We start from the raw sequence: 19,661 nt of genomic DNA on the forward strand, positions 1-19,661 counted from the left end.
AATAATTATAGTCAGAGAATGCTGAGTGCCAGGAAGAAGACAGTTCCTGTTCTGGGTCAAAATGAGAATTTTAGGCTGTGTCTAGTTAGGTCAGGTATTGTTCTAGAGGACTCTCTGAGGACAAGGAGTGCTTGGATTAATCTTACATGTTTGGATTTGAGGGACCCTCCTGGGCAGAGAGCTAGACCCCTCAAAAGGGCCGCTGACATAAGTGGTTCCTTCTGGTTCGGGGATGGGAGGTATTGGTGAAGCTGGGTGCCCACTTGAGGCCAGAGCGTTTCGGCCAAACGTAAGCAGTCAAGGCTGCTCAACAAACTGCATTGGATTTTCTGGTTATTTCTGGAGTTGGCATTTCCAGGTATTGCCAGTCTCTCCATTAGCCCTTTCTTCTGGGCAACATTATTGAAAGGAAATGTCCGGTGGTTGTTTTCTGAAGTCGGATGAAGTCTGTTGATGACGGCAACTTGAATTGAACTTGGCTCTCTGTAATTATTGAAGAAAAACCACCCAATTGCCTTTTTATCCCCCTGCTCTCAAGCTAATGCTAATCAAAAATGGTATTTGATTGACCTCTTGAAATATATTCAAATCTTCCTTGAAGGACTAGATTGATAAATTGGGTAAAATTAGTTACTCTTGTGAATCACTGTAATTCATTCTGCAGAGTCTCTCGGGCTGCCCTGTTCAATCTGGAGGAGACGTAAGGGACACCAGACACCAGAATTGAACCTGAGAGGCCCAAGTCTTTCAACACTGTCTTAAGCAATGTGATTATTGAATACACTTGAACCCGCTTGTTGCTTCTCTTGAATTTGGAATGCATTTCTATATTTTGTATGAGCTTTGTGGATACGTGTACTATGTCCCTGATTACCCTTTCTCTTTGAATTTGTTGTCGGAATGAAAAAGTGACTCCTTGTTTATTGCTCCCCATTGTGGATCCCTGATTAGAAAGGTAGGCACCGGGTCTTGAGCGGGGGTTGCTACAAGAGGAGCTAGAAAGTATTCTACGATTAAACTCAGCGATAGTCGCACTGGGACTTTGGCATTGATCTGAGTGACCCAAATGAAAAGTAACATAGAGCCTATGGGGAAATGTGGAAGAACTGCGACTACGATGATTTAATATCTGAAAATAGAACCAATAATGAGAAGACATGAAACCAGGGTAATTTCTTCTGGAAGGAAAAGATTCAGGCTACACTTAAAGGCCGTCTTCAAATACGCGACGTTAGCTCTTATTCCAAGGGCAGTGATACGGCTTTTTATATACTCTGTGCATAAAACCAAGGAAGACCGTTTTACATGGTAACAGAAGAGCTGTAGGTGAAATGGGAAGAAGAACGTTTTCTGTCAGGAAATGCAAAACGAACATTAAGAAAATGTGCGGATTTCACTTCCCTAGTAAAAGTCTGCTTGTTCACCAGGCATCAGATGGAATAGTCTTTCTTACCCATTGGTGATTATCCAAAAAAGGGCCTTGTTCTCAAGATCCTGAAGTTCTATTTTCCTGCGAGCGTTCGATTTTGTACTTTCAGAGGGTCACTTCTATGATAATACCTTCTTGGAAGCAAAAACGCCTTTCTCGATATGATTTTTAGAAAACTGTGTTCCATTATTGAATCATCTATATCTGCTTCGATAGTGAAATGAGTATTTTTTAAAAAGGCTGCGTTCTAAGCAAATATTTCAAACTCCAGGCTGAGGGTGATTTTTCTTGAAGCCGCTGGGTGCATGGGCTCTTTAACTTGCTTTCTCTGCATCTGCCACGCCTTGGTCTTCAGGTCCTTGTTATAACAGATGTTTCCTTTCCAAGGCAGGAGGTAATTTATTAAGGCTTCAAATTCTATAGGCTGGGGGTAGGGGCAGCTCTTCAGAAAGCCTGGTCTCTCTTGGCCCTCAGACATCGCCACGTCTTGCGTCTGTATGACTAAGGCCACGACGTTCAGAGCCAAACCTTTTCCACAAAAGGACTTGAATGTTGTATTTGTAAAAAGTTTTAAATATTAATTGTTTTAGTTCCCAGTATACATTGTTCCTCCCATGACACCACTAACCTCAACAATGAATTTTATTGTTAAAACAACAACAAAGAAAACCCACAAAAAAATAAAATTTGACTCTAGATGTGATCTCAAACGGTGGATGGAGAAAACGTAATCTCTCGTACGATAAAGACCAGACTGTCTCGCAGTTTCCCTCCTTGCTTCGTGCAAACTTTCTCTCCCTTACTTTTTTATTTCTCTAACATTATGCGTCTACAGTGCTGATATGGAACTAGGATGGAACTCTTCAAGCAAACTCTTCCACTGCTCTTAACAGTGGTTTTGGCTTGTGAAGGAAGAATTTAATGTGTTCTTAAAAGAGTTATAGACTTCCTTCGTATATTTTTCCCCCTATGATGCATTTGTGACTCATAAAAGGAATTTAAAAAAGAACTTATCGCTCCCCTATAATATAGATAAACTTCGTGGTGTACACGTTTATTTGTTTCTGGGATGGGTTGGAGGTCACTTCAGAGATGAGATGGATTTCAGGCTGGCCAGTCTCTTGTCCATCTGTTCAGAATTACAATACTTCGTAGCCCCTGCCACCGCGTGTTCCTGTCTCCATGGAGTGATTTCGTTGACCAAGCTCTGTTTTTCTGTCCCTCCCTCCTTGTAGATACATTTCATCCTGCTCTTCAGCCGACAAGGGAAGCTACGGCTGCAGAAATGGTACACGACTCTCCCTGACAAGGAGAGGAAAAAGATCACCCGGGAGATTGTTCAGATTGTCCTCTCTCGGGGTCAGAGGACGAGCAGTTTCGTCGACTGGAAGGAGCTGAAACTTGTTTATAAAAGGTGTGAGTAACTTTGTGAGAACTGAGTTTATTTCTTGTTACCGCTTTGGTTAGTTTAATCCTGAACATTTTAGATTTGCAGCACCAAATTCATCATTTACTGTAGTCTCTGAAGACTGGAGCCCAAAGAGACTAAGTAGGAAAGAGCTCGCATTTATTGAAAGGCCCTGGATGTGCCAGGATGGCTCCTAGATACTTAATCCACACGTTGACCGTGCACGCTTCCATCTGAGAAATACCTTACGAGCACCCACCGTGTTCCCAGCACTGTTGTTGTGGCTGTGGACACAGCAGTGAGCAGGACACAGGACATTCCTGATCTCACGGCACTTACTCATTTGTTAAGTAAACAAAATATTTTCAGTTAGTAATAAGTATTATGGGAAAAACTCAGATTAGTGTGCTGCAGCGATGGGAAGCTCTCTTTATTGTTATTATTACTCATATTTGCAGATGAAGAAACTGAAGGCACAGAGAGTTTAAGTGATGAGTCCCCAGTCGCAGTGATTGAGTGGTAATTGGCAGAGCCAGAATTCAAATTCAGATCTTTCTGGCTTTAGAGCCTGTATATTTTCTCTTTACTGTACCTGCTTGCATGGGAAGACCATACTGGAAAGAAACCTCAGTTTGTAGATGAGGAAACTGAGATCCCAAGAGATAAAGTCATTTTGTCCATAAAGACCCAGACAACTGATAACTGAGCCAAGATCACAACACAGCCAACCTGACCCTGCATCCAGCATCCTAGGGCAACTTCCAGAGGAAAACACACATTTGAAAGGCTCTTGCAAGGAGTGTTTATAAGACCTGAAGGGGAAAGACAGAGTAGCCTCTGCAGACTATACTTAATGGATTAAATTACCAGAACGTGGGCAGAGCTCCTTCTGCTGGATCCAAGGTAAAAATATTTAGTACTTGCCAATAAGAAGCTTGTCTGTTTTCTCTACCTGCTGGTTTTCTAAAGCTTTGGGTTCAATCGTATTTTAAATCATTATACAGAGAATGGGCTGCAGTGGTTCTCTCGACAGATATTACAGTGAACAAGGCAGACTCGGTACCTGCCTTTGGGAAGCCACTGATCTGGTGGGGGAGAGACAGGCCATGAAATGGACGACGAAGGGACTAGATGACCTGAGGGGGGAGGCACAGGGACACGTCGCAGGGCATCCAATTCAGTCAGAGGAGGGAGGTATTTCCTGGAGGAAATGACATCCAAGCTCAGAGCTACAGGACAAGTCAGAGTTAACCACACGAATGGGGTAAGGAAGAGTATTTTAGGTTGAAGAAACACACAGGAGAAATACATAGAAGAAACACCCAGGACTCCGCAATCCTGGGCCAGAGACGTACAGAATGGCTGAGTGTGAGTGAGCGGGTGGGCAGCGTGGGCCCCTGGGACCCTCAGCCAGGTGTTTACAAAGGACAGCTCCCAAGCCAGGCACCCTGATTACCATGGACCAGAGGTGAACTTTTGTTGAGGGCCTTTCTCAAAATTAACAGAAGTAGTCCAATCACCGCCATGTTTTTATATATTCTATTTTACATTTTGGGATATGGAATGTGGACAATAACGATTTCATTCCTGGACTTGGATGGGGAGACGCTCTGGAGAGCAGGAGGTAACTGCGTCTTTATCGGGGAAAAACCATCTCCAGGTTGTTCGATGGATCATCATATTTCACTTTATTCTTTTTTGTTTTCAAGGTATGCTAGCTTATACTTTTGCTGTGCAGTAGAAAGTCAGGACAATGAGCTCTTGACACTAGAGATTGTGCATCGTTATGTGGAGTTGCTGGACAAGTACTTTGGAAATGTAAGTGTTGTTCTGGTCTGTTAGACCAGCGGGCCTCTGTCTCAGCTCTTACCTCGGTCTGTCTTCTGTCACATTCCTTCTCTCTTTCAAGAGTAAAATATGACCTGTACCGAGGGTCAGAACACAAGGCTCTGCCCGCTTCCTGTAATTCTTAGATGGTAAATTTCAAGTTTTCAAGAGGCAGGTGGTGGCCCTACCTTCAGACCACAGCACTAGAGACCTTGTTTAATGCACTGGAATGTAATCGTGAAGGGTTCCTTCTTTGTCATGGGCTGTCATCTCTCTTCTAGTTTGACATGTTAGCGCCCCTCTGGCTTCTAAGTTACACATGTTCTTTAATATTATTTATACATAAGAAAAACAACAACAGAATAAACAAGAAACGTAAGAAAAACAACAACAAAGTAAACCAAAATAATACCCTTTTCCTTCACATTGCTGTTTTACGTCCCTGCCCTTACTGCTAAGTAATGTCTTACACGAGGTGGCCCAGCCCTCTGACGGCTCGGGCTCCACCTTTGCTGCTCCAAGGAAATCAGACAGTTACCACTGGCGCCGCCCTAGTGGCCGACACGAGTGACTCTTAAATATTCACCTGCTTAACTTCCTGCACCACTGGACCCTGGCTCACCACCGTTCTTTCTTTAAATGTGCTCCTTTTTATTTCGCCATGACCCTGGATTCTGCTGACCGCTAGGTTTCTGAAGGCCCTGCTGGTTTCCTCCCCTGAGCTCCCTCGTTCCGCCTGCTTCCAGATGCCCTGCTGCTCCTCCTACTCTCTTGTGTGTCTACTTGATTTTCTCTCCTGGAAATCTGCTACCAGGCAACTCTTTCTTGCTTTGCTGCAAATGCTCTTTGCTGGGCTTCTCACAGTCATCTTAGTCTTTAATGCGACAGGAACCAAACCCACCTTCTGCTCTGTCCTGTGATTGAATTTGTTGTGTCCCAGGATCCTTTCTTTTTCTCCAGCCTTTACTGCCATCTGCCTCTGTCTATTCAAATTGGACTAAAACTCCTCTCCTTTCCCGTCACCAGCCTAGGTTTACTGGGGATCACACTTTCGCTTCGCCTTGATACCTCATCTCTGGCCCTCGCCTGGCCTGTTGGTTCCCGTCTTCCTCACCAAGCACAAGCCAAGGCACAGTCCCCCTCAGTCACTCTCCATCTGTGACAAATACAATGCAGACTCCTGAGCCTGGTACTTGAGCTTTCTAAACATTGGTCCCAGACCACTTCTCCCTGACACGCCCAGTGTTCCAGGGACGCGGACCAGCTCGGTGTTATCCTCGACTCCAACAGGAATTGCTTGGCCACCGAACTGCAAGTCTCTCAAGATCATGACCTAAGACTTTATTTGTTTATTTCTTCAACACTTGTATCCAGCTCTGGACCAGATTTTAGCAAATGTTCCAGAAACAATTAATTTAGTTCACACTCTGAGTAAAAAAAAAAGAAAATCCCTGGGTTTGGAAAATGATTTGGGAAATGATTTCTTGCTCGCTGAAGATTTTTATTTTGTGCTGTTAGGAGACGTTACTTCCGGAAGAGCTTTCCTGTTCCATTTAGTGGAATGGGCAGCACGCACTGTGGGTTGGGGTTTTATCGGATGTGTTGCAACTCTTTTTATAGGATGAGCGCGTGAAAGGTTTCGGAAAGAACTTTCCTGCTGTCCCTGCTTCTCTCTCTTTTATTTTCTTTGGTAAATTATGATAAGACCCAAATGTTGCTTCAGGGACTTCAGGTTGTTGGTCAGCATATAGAGGTAACAGGACAGCCAGCTCACTTTCCTTCCTCTTTCCCCTGGTTCACTAAGTTTATTTTCATTTTTAAAAGAGAGTTTTGCAGACATAATAGCCTGTTTTTATAGCTGAGATTATTTCATGTTGTGCTTTCTGTCATTCAGATGAATTGTGACATTTCTGACTTCCTTTTGAAATAAACTCCAGATTCGGTCCTTTGCAAAGGCCTGAGGGAGTTTTCCTGAGGCCCAGGCTTTCCCTGGACCTGCCTTCTCCCCCTCATTTCTGCACTCTGGTCTGACCTGCTGTGTTTTTCTGGATTAATCCAGCTCTGAGCATGTGAACTGGGGCTGAATGTGGATCTCGATCTTATCTGATCGTATTTCGGGTATTTCAGAGCACGGGGCTTTGTTAAGAGAATGTGAATCACCTCCACTAATGCGAGCGAGGCTCATTTAAAGTACAGGAGGGTCAGGATGAATTCCTATTTCCCTAACATCAATTTTTCATCCTGTTTTGGCATACCTTTAGAAGGAACCAAAATTTAATTCACTAAAAAATTCAATGAATGTTTCATTAAGCTAAGAGCAGCTAAGAGCAATTCAAGGCTATCTGCCCAGTAGGTGTTCAATTCTTATTAATTAACAGCGATGAGCAAAGCATACCTGTTCTCACTGACATCGTCTCAGGAACATTGCTCTTTGGTTTATTTCTCCTCTTACGTTAATATTGAAGGTTTCCTTGAATTCTGCCCTTCTATCATCTAAGGGAAAACTGTGTCCTGAGCGTCTCTTATATAGCACTGGGAAAATATTACCTTCTGATGACAGATAAATCAAAATCTCTGGCCAGTGATTTAAGTTATGTACTTTTTTTTTTTTTTTTTTTTTTTAGCATTTTTCAATTCCAAGGAGATTTATGAGGATTAACTAGTTAATCTTTCAATCTGCAGTAAGTAGCATTAACCCCAATTTATAGAGGCTAAGAGGAAAAATGCCTCTGGGTCTCCCAGTAGATAAGGGTCTGCTCCAGGAGTTAGAGACCTGCCATATTTCCCCTTCTCAGACTGTTGGCAAGTTTTCACTGATGTCCTTGGAAAGTGTGGCCCTTGCTGTCTCAGAGAACTTATATCTTGATGCGGGGTGGGGGTGGGAGGATTTTCTTGTTGTAGGAATGGGAGCACTCTGGGTCCTGCTGGTCCTGGTGTCAGCTCGCTCACTAATCAGACCCAAAACTTGGCCCATGACATCTATTTTACAGATAAGAAAAATGACACTTGAAAAGGTTAATAGAAATATTTACTTTGCTAACCCCATGGGGCTATTGTGAGGATGAACAGAACAGTGCAGTTAACGATACTTTGTAAACTGCTCATGGCTATTTAGCTATACCTTCATTAGGATTATTTTATATATAGTTTTATACATTTCTTGTTTATAACTTGATAATTTTTGTATTTCCTTTAGAACAGAATTCAGCAAGGGAAGGTCCTTCTCAGACTCTATCTAAAAGGACTTAGTTATTGAAATACCAGAAATAGTTCTACTGCATCACATTTTCTAGTAAAGCACAAGGCTTGAAGATCAAAGACAAAGTTAAATCATCACTGTCTCTGCCTTTTATAAGCTTTCTGCCAGAATATAGATCCACGAGAAAATGGTTTTTTTAAAACAGAGGCTCACGTGCTGATTAACACAGAAGCCATGTGTTTTTGCATAGTTAGGTGGAATGAATTTATCTGGGCATCTGATGTAATGGGACGGAGTGCGTAAGGTGGAATTTGAAGTATTTGAGTAATTAGGCATTTAGACTAAGGTTCCCCAAAAGGTTTTCTCTTCTTACTCTGCGATACCTAACCCCTTGGGGTTAGACTCAAGGAGTAGCCACAGAGTAGTAGCATTTTGGAGCTGCTGAACATGAAGTCACTGGTCATTGGTAACATCCTCCAAGATGCTCATAGAACTCGTGCACCCATTTCCCTTATGACCTAGAGATAGTAGCTGTATGTCCAAGTTACGTGTATATGTGCATGTGTATTTTGTGCGTCTGTGTATTTTGTGTGTACTTGGCTTTGTACACACTTTACCTTACCCCTATCCCTTGAACTGAGGTGCAGTCAATTAATTGCCCCACGGCTGCTGGGCAGCCCTACAGGCCAGAGGAGGGGTGGCCGCTCTGAGAGGGGGGTATGAGCAGTTCTCAGAGATCTTGCCTTAGTCTCAGGTTCACTTTGCAGAATTCTGGTTGCTGGTTTCTCCTAATGAGGCTCCCGTCTGTCTTGGACTCCTGGTCTACGCCTGCCTTGACCTCTGAGGCTCCCCAGCTCTTGCTACTGTAACTCCTGGCTTCCTGCTGCTTCTGACTTCTGGTAACCGCTTCCTTCTCCTACCTTCTTTCATGTGCATGACGTCTGATCTCCTGTGCTTTCTTTTCATCTAGAGTGTTTAAAATGGCAAAGTAATGCATATTCTTCCTATACTTCTAGACGTATACTTTTTAAAATAAAAATGGAATGGTATTATATATTATTCTGCAACTTTCTCTTTCCTCTTACATGTATGTATGTATGTATGTATATATGTGTGGGGAGGGCGAGAAAGAGCTTCTTGGGTAAGTAGAGAGGTAGATGGAGATACACGATATATGCACTTACTGATTTGGTGCTTTTTTTCAATGTATGAAGAAACCATAACCTTTGCAGATGGGTTAGATGAATTTTTCTTTTTCTTTTTTAAAAAATTCTCATCCGAGAATATGTTTTTATTGATTTGAGAGAGAGAGGAAGAGGGAGAGAGAGAAACCTTGATGTGTGAGGGAAACATCCGTTGGTTGCCTCAGGTATGAGCCCCGCCCGGGACTGAACCTGCAGCCTCGGCATGTGCCCTGCCTGGGAATCCAACCCACAGCGTTTCGGTGCGTGGGACCAAACCGCCTGAGCCACCCGGCTCAGAGTTTTCTGAGTCACCACTTATTACATTAATGGTCTTACACTGATTTGTCGTTATGCTTCTAGATTCAATTGGAGCTGTCAACATAGACCATTTTCCTTGTGGAGTCTGCAAGGTTATTGAACTAAATCCTGAATATATGGAACACTTTGCTAAAATATTGGCATCCGTTTTATGTGAAGTCACAACATTCAATAGTATCAGAAATTGTTATCTCAGAAGCCATTGATCCCCAGCATCATAGAACCTAGGCCTATGTGTTGGCTGAGTCGTTCATTTATTGTGCATATATTGTGTCCTACCATGTGCCAGATGCCAGGATGTAAAGGTGACCCGGACAAGGTCTGTGCCTGAGCTCACAGCAGTGGGGGAATGATTGACAAGTAAGCCTGCACCAGTGCACACAGTGAGCGAGAGGAAAGGGGACTTGGGGGAAACACTGTGCTTCTGACTTTCGAATTTGGCCTTGAAAAATGAGCTTGATTTTTCCAGAAGAATAAAAGAAAGGACACTTAGAGAACATTCCAGGAATTGCGGGAATGCAAAGGGCCAAGTGTGAGTGGCTATAGCAAGGAGGGGGCCTGTCACAGGAAGCTGGAGAGCAGGCCTGGGCTGGGTTCTGAAGACTCCTGTGTGCCGTGCCGAGGAAATAAAACTTTGTCTTAAATAGAAACCCTTCCACAGAAGACGAACAACATCAGAGTTTTAGGAAGGTGTTGGCGGTCATTAGCCTCAAGCGGGCACAGACGCCACCCAGAAGGTCACTGCAGCGGCCTACATGTGGCAGGCCTGAGCAGCGGCAGTGAGAATGGAGAAAACAGGAAGGGTTAGGATTTATTTACATCATGGAATCAATAAGAATTGGTGACCCATTTGAAAGGCGTGAGGCCAAGGGAGGGAGAGGAATGAAAGGGAGTGGGAAGATGGAAGGCATTAGAGTGAGCTACTATATAGAGGGGGCCCCTAAGAGAGAAAATAGGGGCGAGAGGAAAAAAATGTGCTTAGTTGCCTTTGGGCCACGGTGACTTAGGCTGAGCAATACCCAGGCAGAGGTGTCCAGGTGGCAGGTGAATACTTTGGACTAGGCATCTGGGTTTGCTAAGCCCCCTGCACGCTAGACACAGCTGTAGAGAGTCCATGAGGTTGTCTCGGACGATACATGTACTGCAAGGGGAATATAGGCCCAGGAGAATATATGTGTATGTGTTCTTATGAGAAGCACCCATATTCAAGACGAAGGGGATCGCTGGAATGTAGGCAACATGGAGCAGCGGTGTTTGCTTTGCTGATTGATGTGTCCCAAGTGCTCCATAAATACTCCTTTTTAAAAATAAAATTAATTTATTTTCCAGTTCCAGTTGACATACACTATTGTGTTAGTTTCAGGCATACAACATAGTGATTAGACATTTATATGCCTTCTGAGGTGATCCCCCTGATAAGTCTAGTACTCATCTGAAATATTCTTAAAGAAATGTAGGGGTGGGGGGGAGAAACCATCCAAGGAGCCTGAAGAAGAATCACCAGAGCTGGAGGAACAGGATAGGCCTTGGATGGGACTGCCAAAGTCAGGGAGCAGGATAGGAGGTTTTCACAGAAGAGAGTGAAGAGCTCCCAGTGCTCCAGTGCTGCTGAGAGGGGAGGTGGGGAGGGCTGAAAGCGTGTGGTTGGCAGGCCTTAGGAGGGTAAGGGAACTGGGAGGGAGGTGCCAGCGAGCCGAGGGCTTCGTGGGAAGGAAACAGCAAGGAGGGTGCCTGAGTGGCTGTCTGCCTAAAGAATTGGAAATGAGCTTTATTTGGATTATGGGGAGGAGTCTTGCTACTTGCTTTACTGGACCAAAACTATCAGACTGTGCTCTGGTCTATGACAGTGACAGTGGTTCCCGACATGTCCAGCATCATCAGTGTCACCTGGGAACCTGTTCGAAGTTCAAACTCTCCGGCCTCTCCCAGGCACACTGAGTCGGAAACTCCAGCGGTGTGTGTTTTAATGAGGCTTCTGGGTGATTTAGACGCATTCTGAAGTTTGAGAGCCACTGGCCGGTGCCATGATTTTGAGAAAAAAATAGCACAGTTGAGCTCTGAAATGTGTTTCTGAGGGTCCTAAAGCTGGGAGCCCGGACTCACAGACCAGAGAGTGGGAGGGAGGAAGGAAGTGCTCCCCTTGTGCCTGGAATGTAGCGGAGGCTCAGCTTTCATCTCTGCAGACCGAAAAATGAGCCGGGGTCATTCCTCTCCTGCGTCTCGGATTTCTCTTGGGACATTAAACATTACCTAAGGACATGCTCTGCTTTACTAGAATGTGATTTTACTACTCTTCTTAAAGGCCTACAGCTCTCTAGTTCTATTTTTCTGTCCTCAACATGCTGTCTGATATTTTTGTCCTTGGTATGCCACATGCGTGTAACTTGAAAAAGCTCGAGACACTGGCAGGTGTTTTCCCTGATACCACTGCAGGTTAATAAAAACATTTGTTGTTGTTGTTTTTTGTCCTACCAGGTCTGTGAGCTGGATATTATCTTTAATTTTGAAAAGGCTTATTTTATCCTGGATGAATTTATAATCGGTGGAGAAATTCAGGAAACATCCAAGAAAACTGCTGTCAAAGCCATTGAAGATTCTGATATGTTACAGGAGGTCAGTACTCAGCTTCTCATGTGATGGGAAAAGATGATGATAATGATAATGGTGATCGTGGTGGTGGTGGTGGTGATGTTTGTGATGTGGTGGTGGTTGTGGTGGTGGAGGTGGTGATAGTGGAGGTGGTGGTGAGGTTTGTGATGTGGTGGTGGTGGTGATGATGGTGGTGGTGGTGGTGGTGGTGATGGTGGTGATGGTGGTGGTGGTGGTGGTGGTGATGGTGGTGGTGATGGTGGTGATGATGGTGATGATGGTGGTGATGATGGTGATGGTGGTGGTGGTGGTGGTGGTGATGGTGGAGGTGGTGGTGGTGGTGACAGTGTGGTGGTGATGATGATGGTGGTGGTGATGGTAATGGTGGCAGTGATGCTGTTGATGGAAGTAATTATATATTAGCCGACACTTATTAAGTGCTTACTCTGTGCAAGGTGCTTACATGTATTAATTTATTTATCACAGCAACTCAAAGAGGTAGGTAGTATTGTTACCCTCATTTTAATGATGAGGCACAGAGAGGTTAAATGACCTGCTCAATGTCACACAGCTAGTAGTTGTGGAATAGAGATTTGAACCCAGGTAGTTGGGCTCCAGAGCCTTTGCTGTTTATGTTTGAGCTTTTTTTTAGTGAGGATACCTCGCTAATCAAAAAGCTATCGAATACTTGGTGATATTCTTTTTAAGAATAATTTTATGAGGGGCATAAAAAGACTTCCATTAAACTATCTGTGTGCCTTGGGAAAGGAGAATTGCAGCACATCATTGTTTCATTTGCCAGGGCTATTAGAGCTTTATTATTGACGATGGCATTAATCATTTTAATTAAAATTTCTTACACCTCCTCAGGAGGCTGTATGTGTGCTCCGATTTGCATAAATAAATTGGGAATACTGCAGCTTGCTTGCCAAGGTATAAATGGGCCCTGAAGCAGCACTCGTTCGCCCTGCTGACTCTCTTATACCCATATAGGGTAGAGTGGGGCTTTTCTTTTAGGTGTAGTCCAGATTGGCACTGTACCTAGTACAGGAACTTCCCTACGTTAGTCCCTTCAGTTTGCCCAGGGACACTGAAAAACAGCTCAGCACCCCACTGACCTTTGCCCTCCTAGATGAGATGACCCCACCCGGCTCTGCCACCTCGAGGTCCTTCTTCCCACAGCATCCTTGGGTTTTGCCATCTTTCTGTTTCCCTAACAGCAGGTCAAGAGATTCCAGAGTGTTGTAAAGTATCTTTGAGGAATTGCACTAAAACCATTCTTCCTGCTGTTTGGAAGTAACAGACTAAGTTAATAAAACCACATGACGTGTGCTTTCCCAGCAGCCGTGTTGGCACATCTTTGAGCTGATCACTCGTGCCTGCCCATCTAGGGAGCCAGTCCTCGGACACTGAGAAAGACGCCTGCTTGAGTGGGTACCCGTCAGCCTCTGCCTGTGCCTGCTAGGAGGCCGATGCATTTATTACTAGAGGTGTTCTTGTCTCAAAAAAATGCACTTACACTTTCTGATGTTTACTTGACACTCTCCAAATGCTGCCGGAGGTACTTGAGAAGTCAGTGGTTTGGTGATTCCACAGAACAACCTTTCTTAAACTATGCCAGGAGGTCATTTATAATTCTATTCCTAGGCCCCTTACTGTGGAATCTCCTTATAGGAGAAACAGACTTTAAACAGGGTCTTTTGGCACTTCAGTAATTAAAATTTCTTGAATTGAGGTCTAGACATACCTAGGTTATTTTGAACCCCCCCACCTTAGGAAAGTTTTAAAGAGCTTGCAGTGTATCCAGATTTCTGGTTCCATTTAAATCCGGGAAGCAGGTATTTTCAGAGAGAGCCCTTTCACAATTAAACACTAGTTGGTAGTTCATGTCCCTGGTGATTGAGTGGGAGGTCCTGATGACTAGGTCTCAGGGGACACTCCATTTAGCCCCTTCGTCCCCATAGTGAGCAGGCAATGCCATGGCTGCCCGAGAAATCTCGTTGAATTAACTGCACCTGCCAAATCGAAACAGTGTTAGCAGTGCTCTGTTACAGGCCTCTGGTACTTAAGCCAAATCGATGAACATTTGGGGAGCTGGTTGAGAAACTGACTTTGAATATCTGGTTTGCTTTATATGTCCAGTCAGAGAAGTTTAGAATGAATGAGTACGCGTAATAATATTGCATAAAGAAAAAAAATTAATTCCCCCCCCCCCCCCCCCCCCCGTCCTTGGGACCTAAGCACATATTTGTAGTGACTAAAGGTTAAGGGAGGCCTTTGTAACATTGCTTTCACTCTGAGCCCAACTGAAAACCTGCAAGTAGCCCCTGGGCCTTCCCTTGACCTCTTAATAAAAGGCTATCTCCTCATATTTAGTAAGAAAATACATAGTCTTATATCTCCAAATGCTGAAAGCTTATTCTGAGTGTCCTGGGGCCGGATGCTGATGGAATGGAAATAAACAAACAGTTTATTTAATGGCTTGGGGATGACTTTAGGTGGTAGCTTACTTTGAAGGTAGCAGCTAAGAACTGGGGAGACAAGTGCAAAGTGATTAGGAGGAAGAAGAAACTCTGGAAGAAGATAGTGACCTTGGATTGTAGAGGTCGCCATTCCCGAGATTAGCGATAGCGGCAACAAACATGTTTTGACCACAGAATTAGAAAGCAAGCTTAGGAGGGAGGGTCACGGGGCACCTCCTTATACCTGGCATGTATATGTGTAGATTCATGAGAAGGGCTAGGGGCTCCCCAACACTGTCACCCTTAAAGCAAGACCATGGTAACAGCCCAGCCAAGAAACACTGCGGCGCTGGATGGGTGACAGGAGGGACCCCAGGATAGAGACTGTGGTCCTCCTGCCACCTTCAAAGACTGTTCCCACCGTTACCGTAGCAAGCTCAAGACAGCACCAGCCTCATACATTATTTGAGTGACAGCACAGCTCAGGTAGGGAGGCCCGTGCATCCCTTAGCAGAGTGAGTTCGCCAGTGCTGGGAAGCAGTGCCAGTGACGAGGGGCCGAGGAACTGTGAAGTCAGTGAGGCCACAGCTCCAGGGCCTTTTGCTGGCCGAGGCCCCTTCCAAGGCTGCAGGCTCATATGGTCAAATTCCCATAGGTAAAGAGTAACTGTAAAGAGTAAGTAGCCAGACAATAAATATAAGATATTATAGAGGTGTGTCAGGCACTTAATGATTGAAAACCGTAGGCTATTGCTCTGGATTTTGCAAAATTTATAATTTTTTAAAAATTCATAACCCACTGTCATTTTTTTCCCCCTCTCATTTTAAATTAACTTTATGCCCAATTTTGTATTTGCAACTTTGTATTACTTTTTAAGTAGTATAAACTTTAGGTGCCACCACAGGCATGGGCCCCTGGCCAATGTGATACACTTGCTAAGTTTAAAGCCATGGGCAGCATCTGTAAAAGGAGATCCAGGGCAGAGCTCTTGGGGTGTGGGCTCTTCGTGGCCAGTGCTCATCTAGGTTTGGAGCTGGTTCGGGAAGCGTGGATGACCGGCCACAGTATTTCCAGCAGAGGCCCGCTGGCATGCTGAGCAGAGCCGGTGGACACAGTTGAACACCTGATTTGTAACCCTAGCACCCTCTGAACAATCGGGCTTGGCCTTGGTCTTGGCTGTTTGGCCCATGCTGGCTGATTGTCATCCTGGCAGGTGCCAGTGAATCACGGGTCCTGGGCTTCATCGAGCATCACAGATTGAGCTGCCAGTGGCAGGGGTGTCACCTAAGGCTCCCTTCTTGATCTCCTTTATTGATTTAACCCAGAGGCCACTGTGTTACACACACAGACATTATAGGAAAGACTGCAAGAGAAAAGTCCACCAACATACATGGTAAAGGACTTGCCATATCACTGTCACTTTGAGCTCTGCCTGTCATTGGGAACCTACCCGAACATTGAAAAATAGTGCTGGAAAAAAATCACGGCCTCGTGGCCTCTTAGCAAACTTGGCAACTGCTGAGGAAGAGGAAGGGACATAATTTGTGTACCTCGGAGGGAAGCCTCTTCAAAATACACGGCAGAAAAATCTTAAGAATTACGGTGTTTACCCATTATATCTTGGCAGTGAGTGTAAGAAAGATGCTCTGTACAGTATCTGGAGTAATAAATGTGCTGTGCAAACAGAATCCGGACTTGTCTCCCGCGTGTGCCTGGCCGTGGGCCGCAGGGCCGCTTAGCAGACACACTTATCTGAAGTCGGCAGTGACATGTTGCAGCCGTGGCCGGAGCGCTGCTCTCGCCAGACGCTCCCTCTGTGACCCAGCTTGGTTTCCCCTCCGCTGCACGTGAGTTAGGCACAGCCCTGTGGATGCGTGGACGAGTTACACGCAGGCCCCGGGCCACGTTCTTGAGCAGAATGCAGAGATCTGTGTCCACGCAGGGAATAAATAGAAGCACAGGAGAGATCTGACCGTGTGCTGGAGGGTGTGGCCCACGGTAAAGCTGCTCTGATGTCCTCTCTTGCAGACCCTGGAGGAGTACATGAACAAGCCCACCTTCTAACCGCGCCCCGTCTCGGAGACCCTGCGGCCGCGCCCTGGGCCGGTGAAGAGCCGCGCCTCGTGCCCGGCTATGGGACAGAGCCTCCGGCACCACGCCAAAGACCGCTTCAAAGGGATTTTTTGTTAACTAGCAAAAATTACAGTTGTCTAACATAATATATTTATCATTATTACATGTCTGTATTGTGCTGTATACGATCACGTATTGTAGCTCTGGGTGTTCACACGAGGCTTCGTGCCTCAGCCGACTGAGCATTTGTCTGCAATGCATTGACTCCACGGCATGTTTTCAGCTGACTGAAATACGTTTGTTGTAGTACGTTTTTTTACGTTTTTTGCTGCATCTGGTCCTCTACTGACAGGCTGAACACTGTGTTGTACGAATCTGTGATTTCGAATGTGAAGTTGCAATACTTTCCCTAAATGTTTAGCTTTTAAAATGGTCTGATAGGTAATTCAAAATTATGTTAATTGTTCAGAGTTCCTATGTAAGCAAGACATCTTTTATTAAAAAAAATATGTTTTTATTGATTTTAGAGAGAGAGGAAGGAAGAGGGAGAGAGAGAGAGAGAGAAACATCAGTGTGAGAAAGAAACATCGACTGGCTGCCTCCTGCACGCCCCTGACCAGGGACCCAGCCTGCAGCCGGGGCAGGTGCCCTGGCTGGGAATAGAAGCCGCAGCCTTTCGGTGCCCAGGACAGTGCCCGACCAACTGCGACACACTGGCCGGGGCGATGCTAGACATTTTCAATACACTTATAATAATGTGATTTCAGTCCAGGTATAATGTATCTGCTTTTCATGTCCTGAGTTTATTTATTTTTCAGTGTTGGAATGACAGAAAATAACCAAAGATAGTATAGGAGTTAAGCGTTTTTGAGGCCTTGGAGGCTGCTCTCTTGGCTGAGGTTTTAATTTTACCTTTTAATTGAACGTAAGGGACAGCACAGTAAGGTCAGGTTTTTCTACAAACTCTATAACTGATTAAGGTTTTTAGACATCTGGAGATACAGTGCCTATGACTTCCTTCCCTTATTATATAAATAGTATAATAGAGATTAATAACAACAGCAATAATTATTATTATTACTACCACTTTAATAATCTTGTATGTCCTAAGCACTCTTCGTTGCTTGAGAGATTTTGTTTCAACTATGTTTTTATGTATATCTAAGATATTTGAAGACTTACTGTTTATTAGGCTTACTCAGAGCATTTAATACAGGGTGGGGAAAATAGGTTTACAGTTGTGTGCATGGAAAATGATACGGTTATTTATAAATAATAATACGAGAATAAACTCACACCTGGAGCCCTACTTTTGCCCCGCCCTGTATTATTGCCGTAGGGCAGGGGCCTTTTCTCCTTTATTCTTTCCTTGCCCCCAAGGAAAATACTTGCTGCTGACCACTATTGTTGTGACTGTACATCGTGTCAACGTTTCATCTAAGTGCCCACTTCTGACGCCTCCCCCGCGCGTTTTCGACGTCAGTGCTGAGGTCTGGTGTCATACCTCTCCCAGGGGGCAGGGACCCTCGCGTGCTTTTCTGAGAGGGTGCTCGCTCCTGGGTCCTCCAGCAGGTCCCGGGGGGGGGCCTTCCGTGGACGTGAGGGGACAGTGCCCTCGTTGACTGATCTTGCCGCAGGTACTTAGGGAAGACTGCGAGGCAGGAGCAGGACCGAGGGGACATCGGCCGGTTCCTCAGGACCGCCGCCACTAAGTGGAAGTCACCCAGATTCAGAGGGGAAGTGATCGTTGGGCTGTCACTACCGACCGTTTCCTCAGTTAATCGTGTAGTTAGTGGTCGCATCCGACTGAAGTTTAACTCTCATTTTTCATTACTTTGTTTACATCATGCCTTCAGTTTGTGGTTTCGTTTTTTGTTGTTATATTTTTAAAAATAGTTTTGTAAAGATGGGTTTTCTATGTACTACATATTTATGTACTACATGTGCTGGAGTCTCCAGATTGGACACTGTCTAGCTCTAGGCAGGGCTTCTCAGGATCATGTCAGCATCGCGTATAGAAAATGAGCATTACAGTGTGTCGCACTGGGGTAAATTTGGGGGTTTGGGGGACGCCTTACTTGGGCTTTGGTGAAAATAATCATTATGTTTTCTTTATGTTATATAGTTATAATGAAACTACCAAGTGGAGGAAAAGATAATAAATATTAAATTTTATAAAACTCCAAAATAAAATGTTTTTAAATTTTTAAGTGAGGAACGTGAGTGTGCTTTCATGAATGCATTTTTTAAAAATCGGATTTCATGCTTGACGTTGCTACCCATAATTCCTGGTAAGGTCCCTTTGATATGACTTCTTCGTTTTCTAGGTGCTTATCATCAAGGAGACGCTCCCAAGGAGGCGACAGCAAATGAGGGAAGGGTGTTGCTTGGTTCCTGTTGACTCCTCACCACTCTCCCATATTTTGATAAACTAACCTCTACCCGTAGTTAATGACGCAATCATTCTTTAAAACTAGTAACTCCCTTTCTTTCATTAACTTACGTAAAGCTGGAATTTATTGTGATAAAGCAAATGAACTTTTAAATTATTCAAACTTTTCCCCCCATACCAAATTTCCTAAAATAATGATAAAGCTTTTCTTCAAACATGCACAGGTGCACTTCTGAACTTAATAATTCTTCTTTAGGATTCACATTCTAATTCCCGTGAAACATCACTGGTGAACTGTGTTCAATTTTACTTTTTGGAAAAGGTTAATACATTTTTTTTTTCCACATGGTCCCCACAATTTTGAATTAAGTTCCATCAGATACTCTGGAATATAAGTAAAGCAAGCCCATGACTATTTTTCAATAACTTGCAAAAAGGAGGGACATTTAAAATTTTTTTTCAATTCTTCTTTAAATCTTGACCAACTTGAAAAAACTCTACAGTGTACTTTGGAATTAAACAATGATAATCTATTTTATCAGGTAATGCAAAAAACAGAAGGGACTGCGTAACAGTAGGGCTGTATTAGATCCGCCTTTTGATAGTACTACTGTTACCAGTGGAAGTGGAGTTCTTGGGGTGCCATGAGGAAAAGAATTTCCTGAGGCCCCCACAGAAGGATGGGGTTTCGTGGAAAGTGTTATTGATGATGTCATATTAAGGGGGTTCCCCTCCAAGTTTCCATCTCTGTCCATCTTGCAGTGGAAAAAGTCCAGTCTT

General features: G+C 44.4%; 1 protein-coding gene across 1 annotated transcript in view; it reads left to right on the forward strand.

The window, feature by feature from the left end:
• AP1S3 (adaptor related protein complex 1 subunit sigma 3) overlaps positions 1 to 18,695 on the forward strand; it is a 45,197-nt gene extending 26,502 nt beyond the window's left edge. Inside the window, exons 2-5 of the mRNA XM_081142179.1 lie at positions 2,665 to 2,843; positions 4,547 to 4,655; positions 11,841 to 11,978; positions 16,445 to 18,695. Coding sequence (XP_080998305.1) covers positions 2,665 to 2,843; positions 4,547 to 4,655; positions 11,841 to 11,978; positions 16,445 to 16,480 — 462 coding nt within the window. The 3' untranslated portion in view covers positions 16,481 to 18,695. The remainder of the gene's footprint in view (positions 1 to 2,664; positions 2,844 to 4,546; positions 4,656 to 11,840; positions 11,979 to 16,444) is intronic.
• The last annotated feature ends 966 nt before the right edge of the window (positions 18,696 to 19,661 follow it).

Source organism: Miniopterus schreibersii, assembly GCF_964146895.1.
Source record: "Miniopterus schreibersii genome assembly, chromosome: 7".
Lineage (NCBI taxonomy): Eukaryota > Metazoa > Chordata > Mammalia > Chiroptera > Miniopteridae > Miniopterus > Miniopterus schreibersii.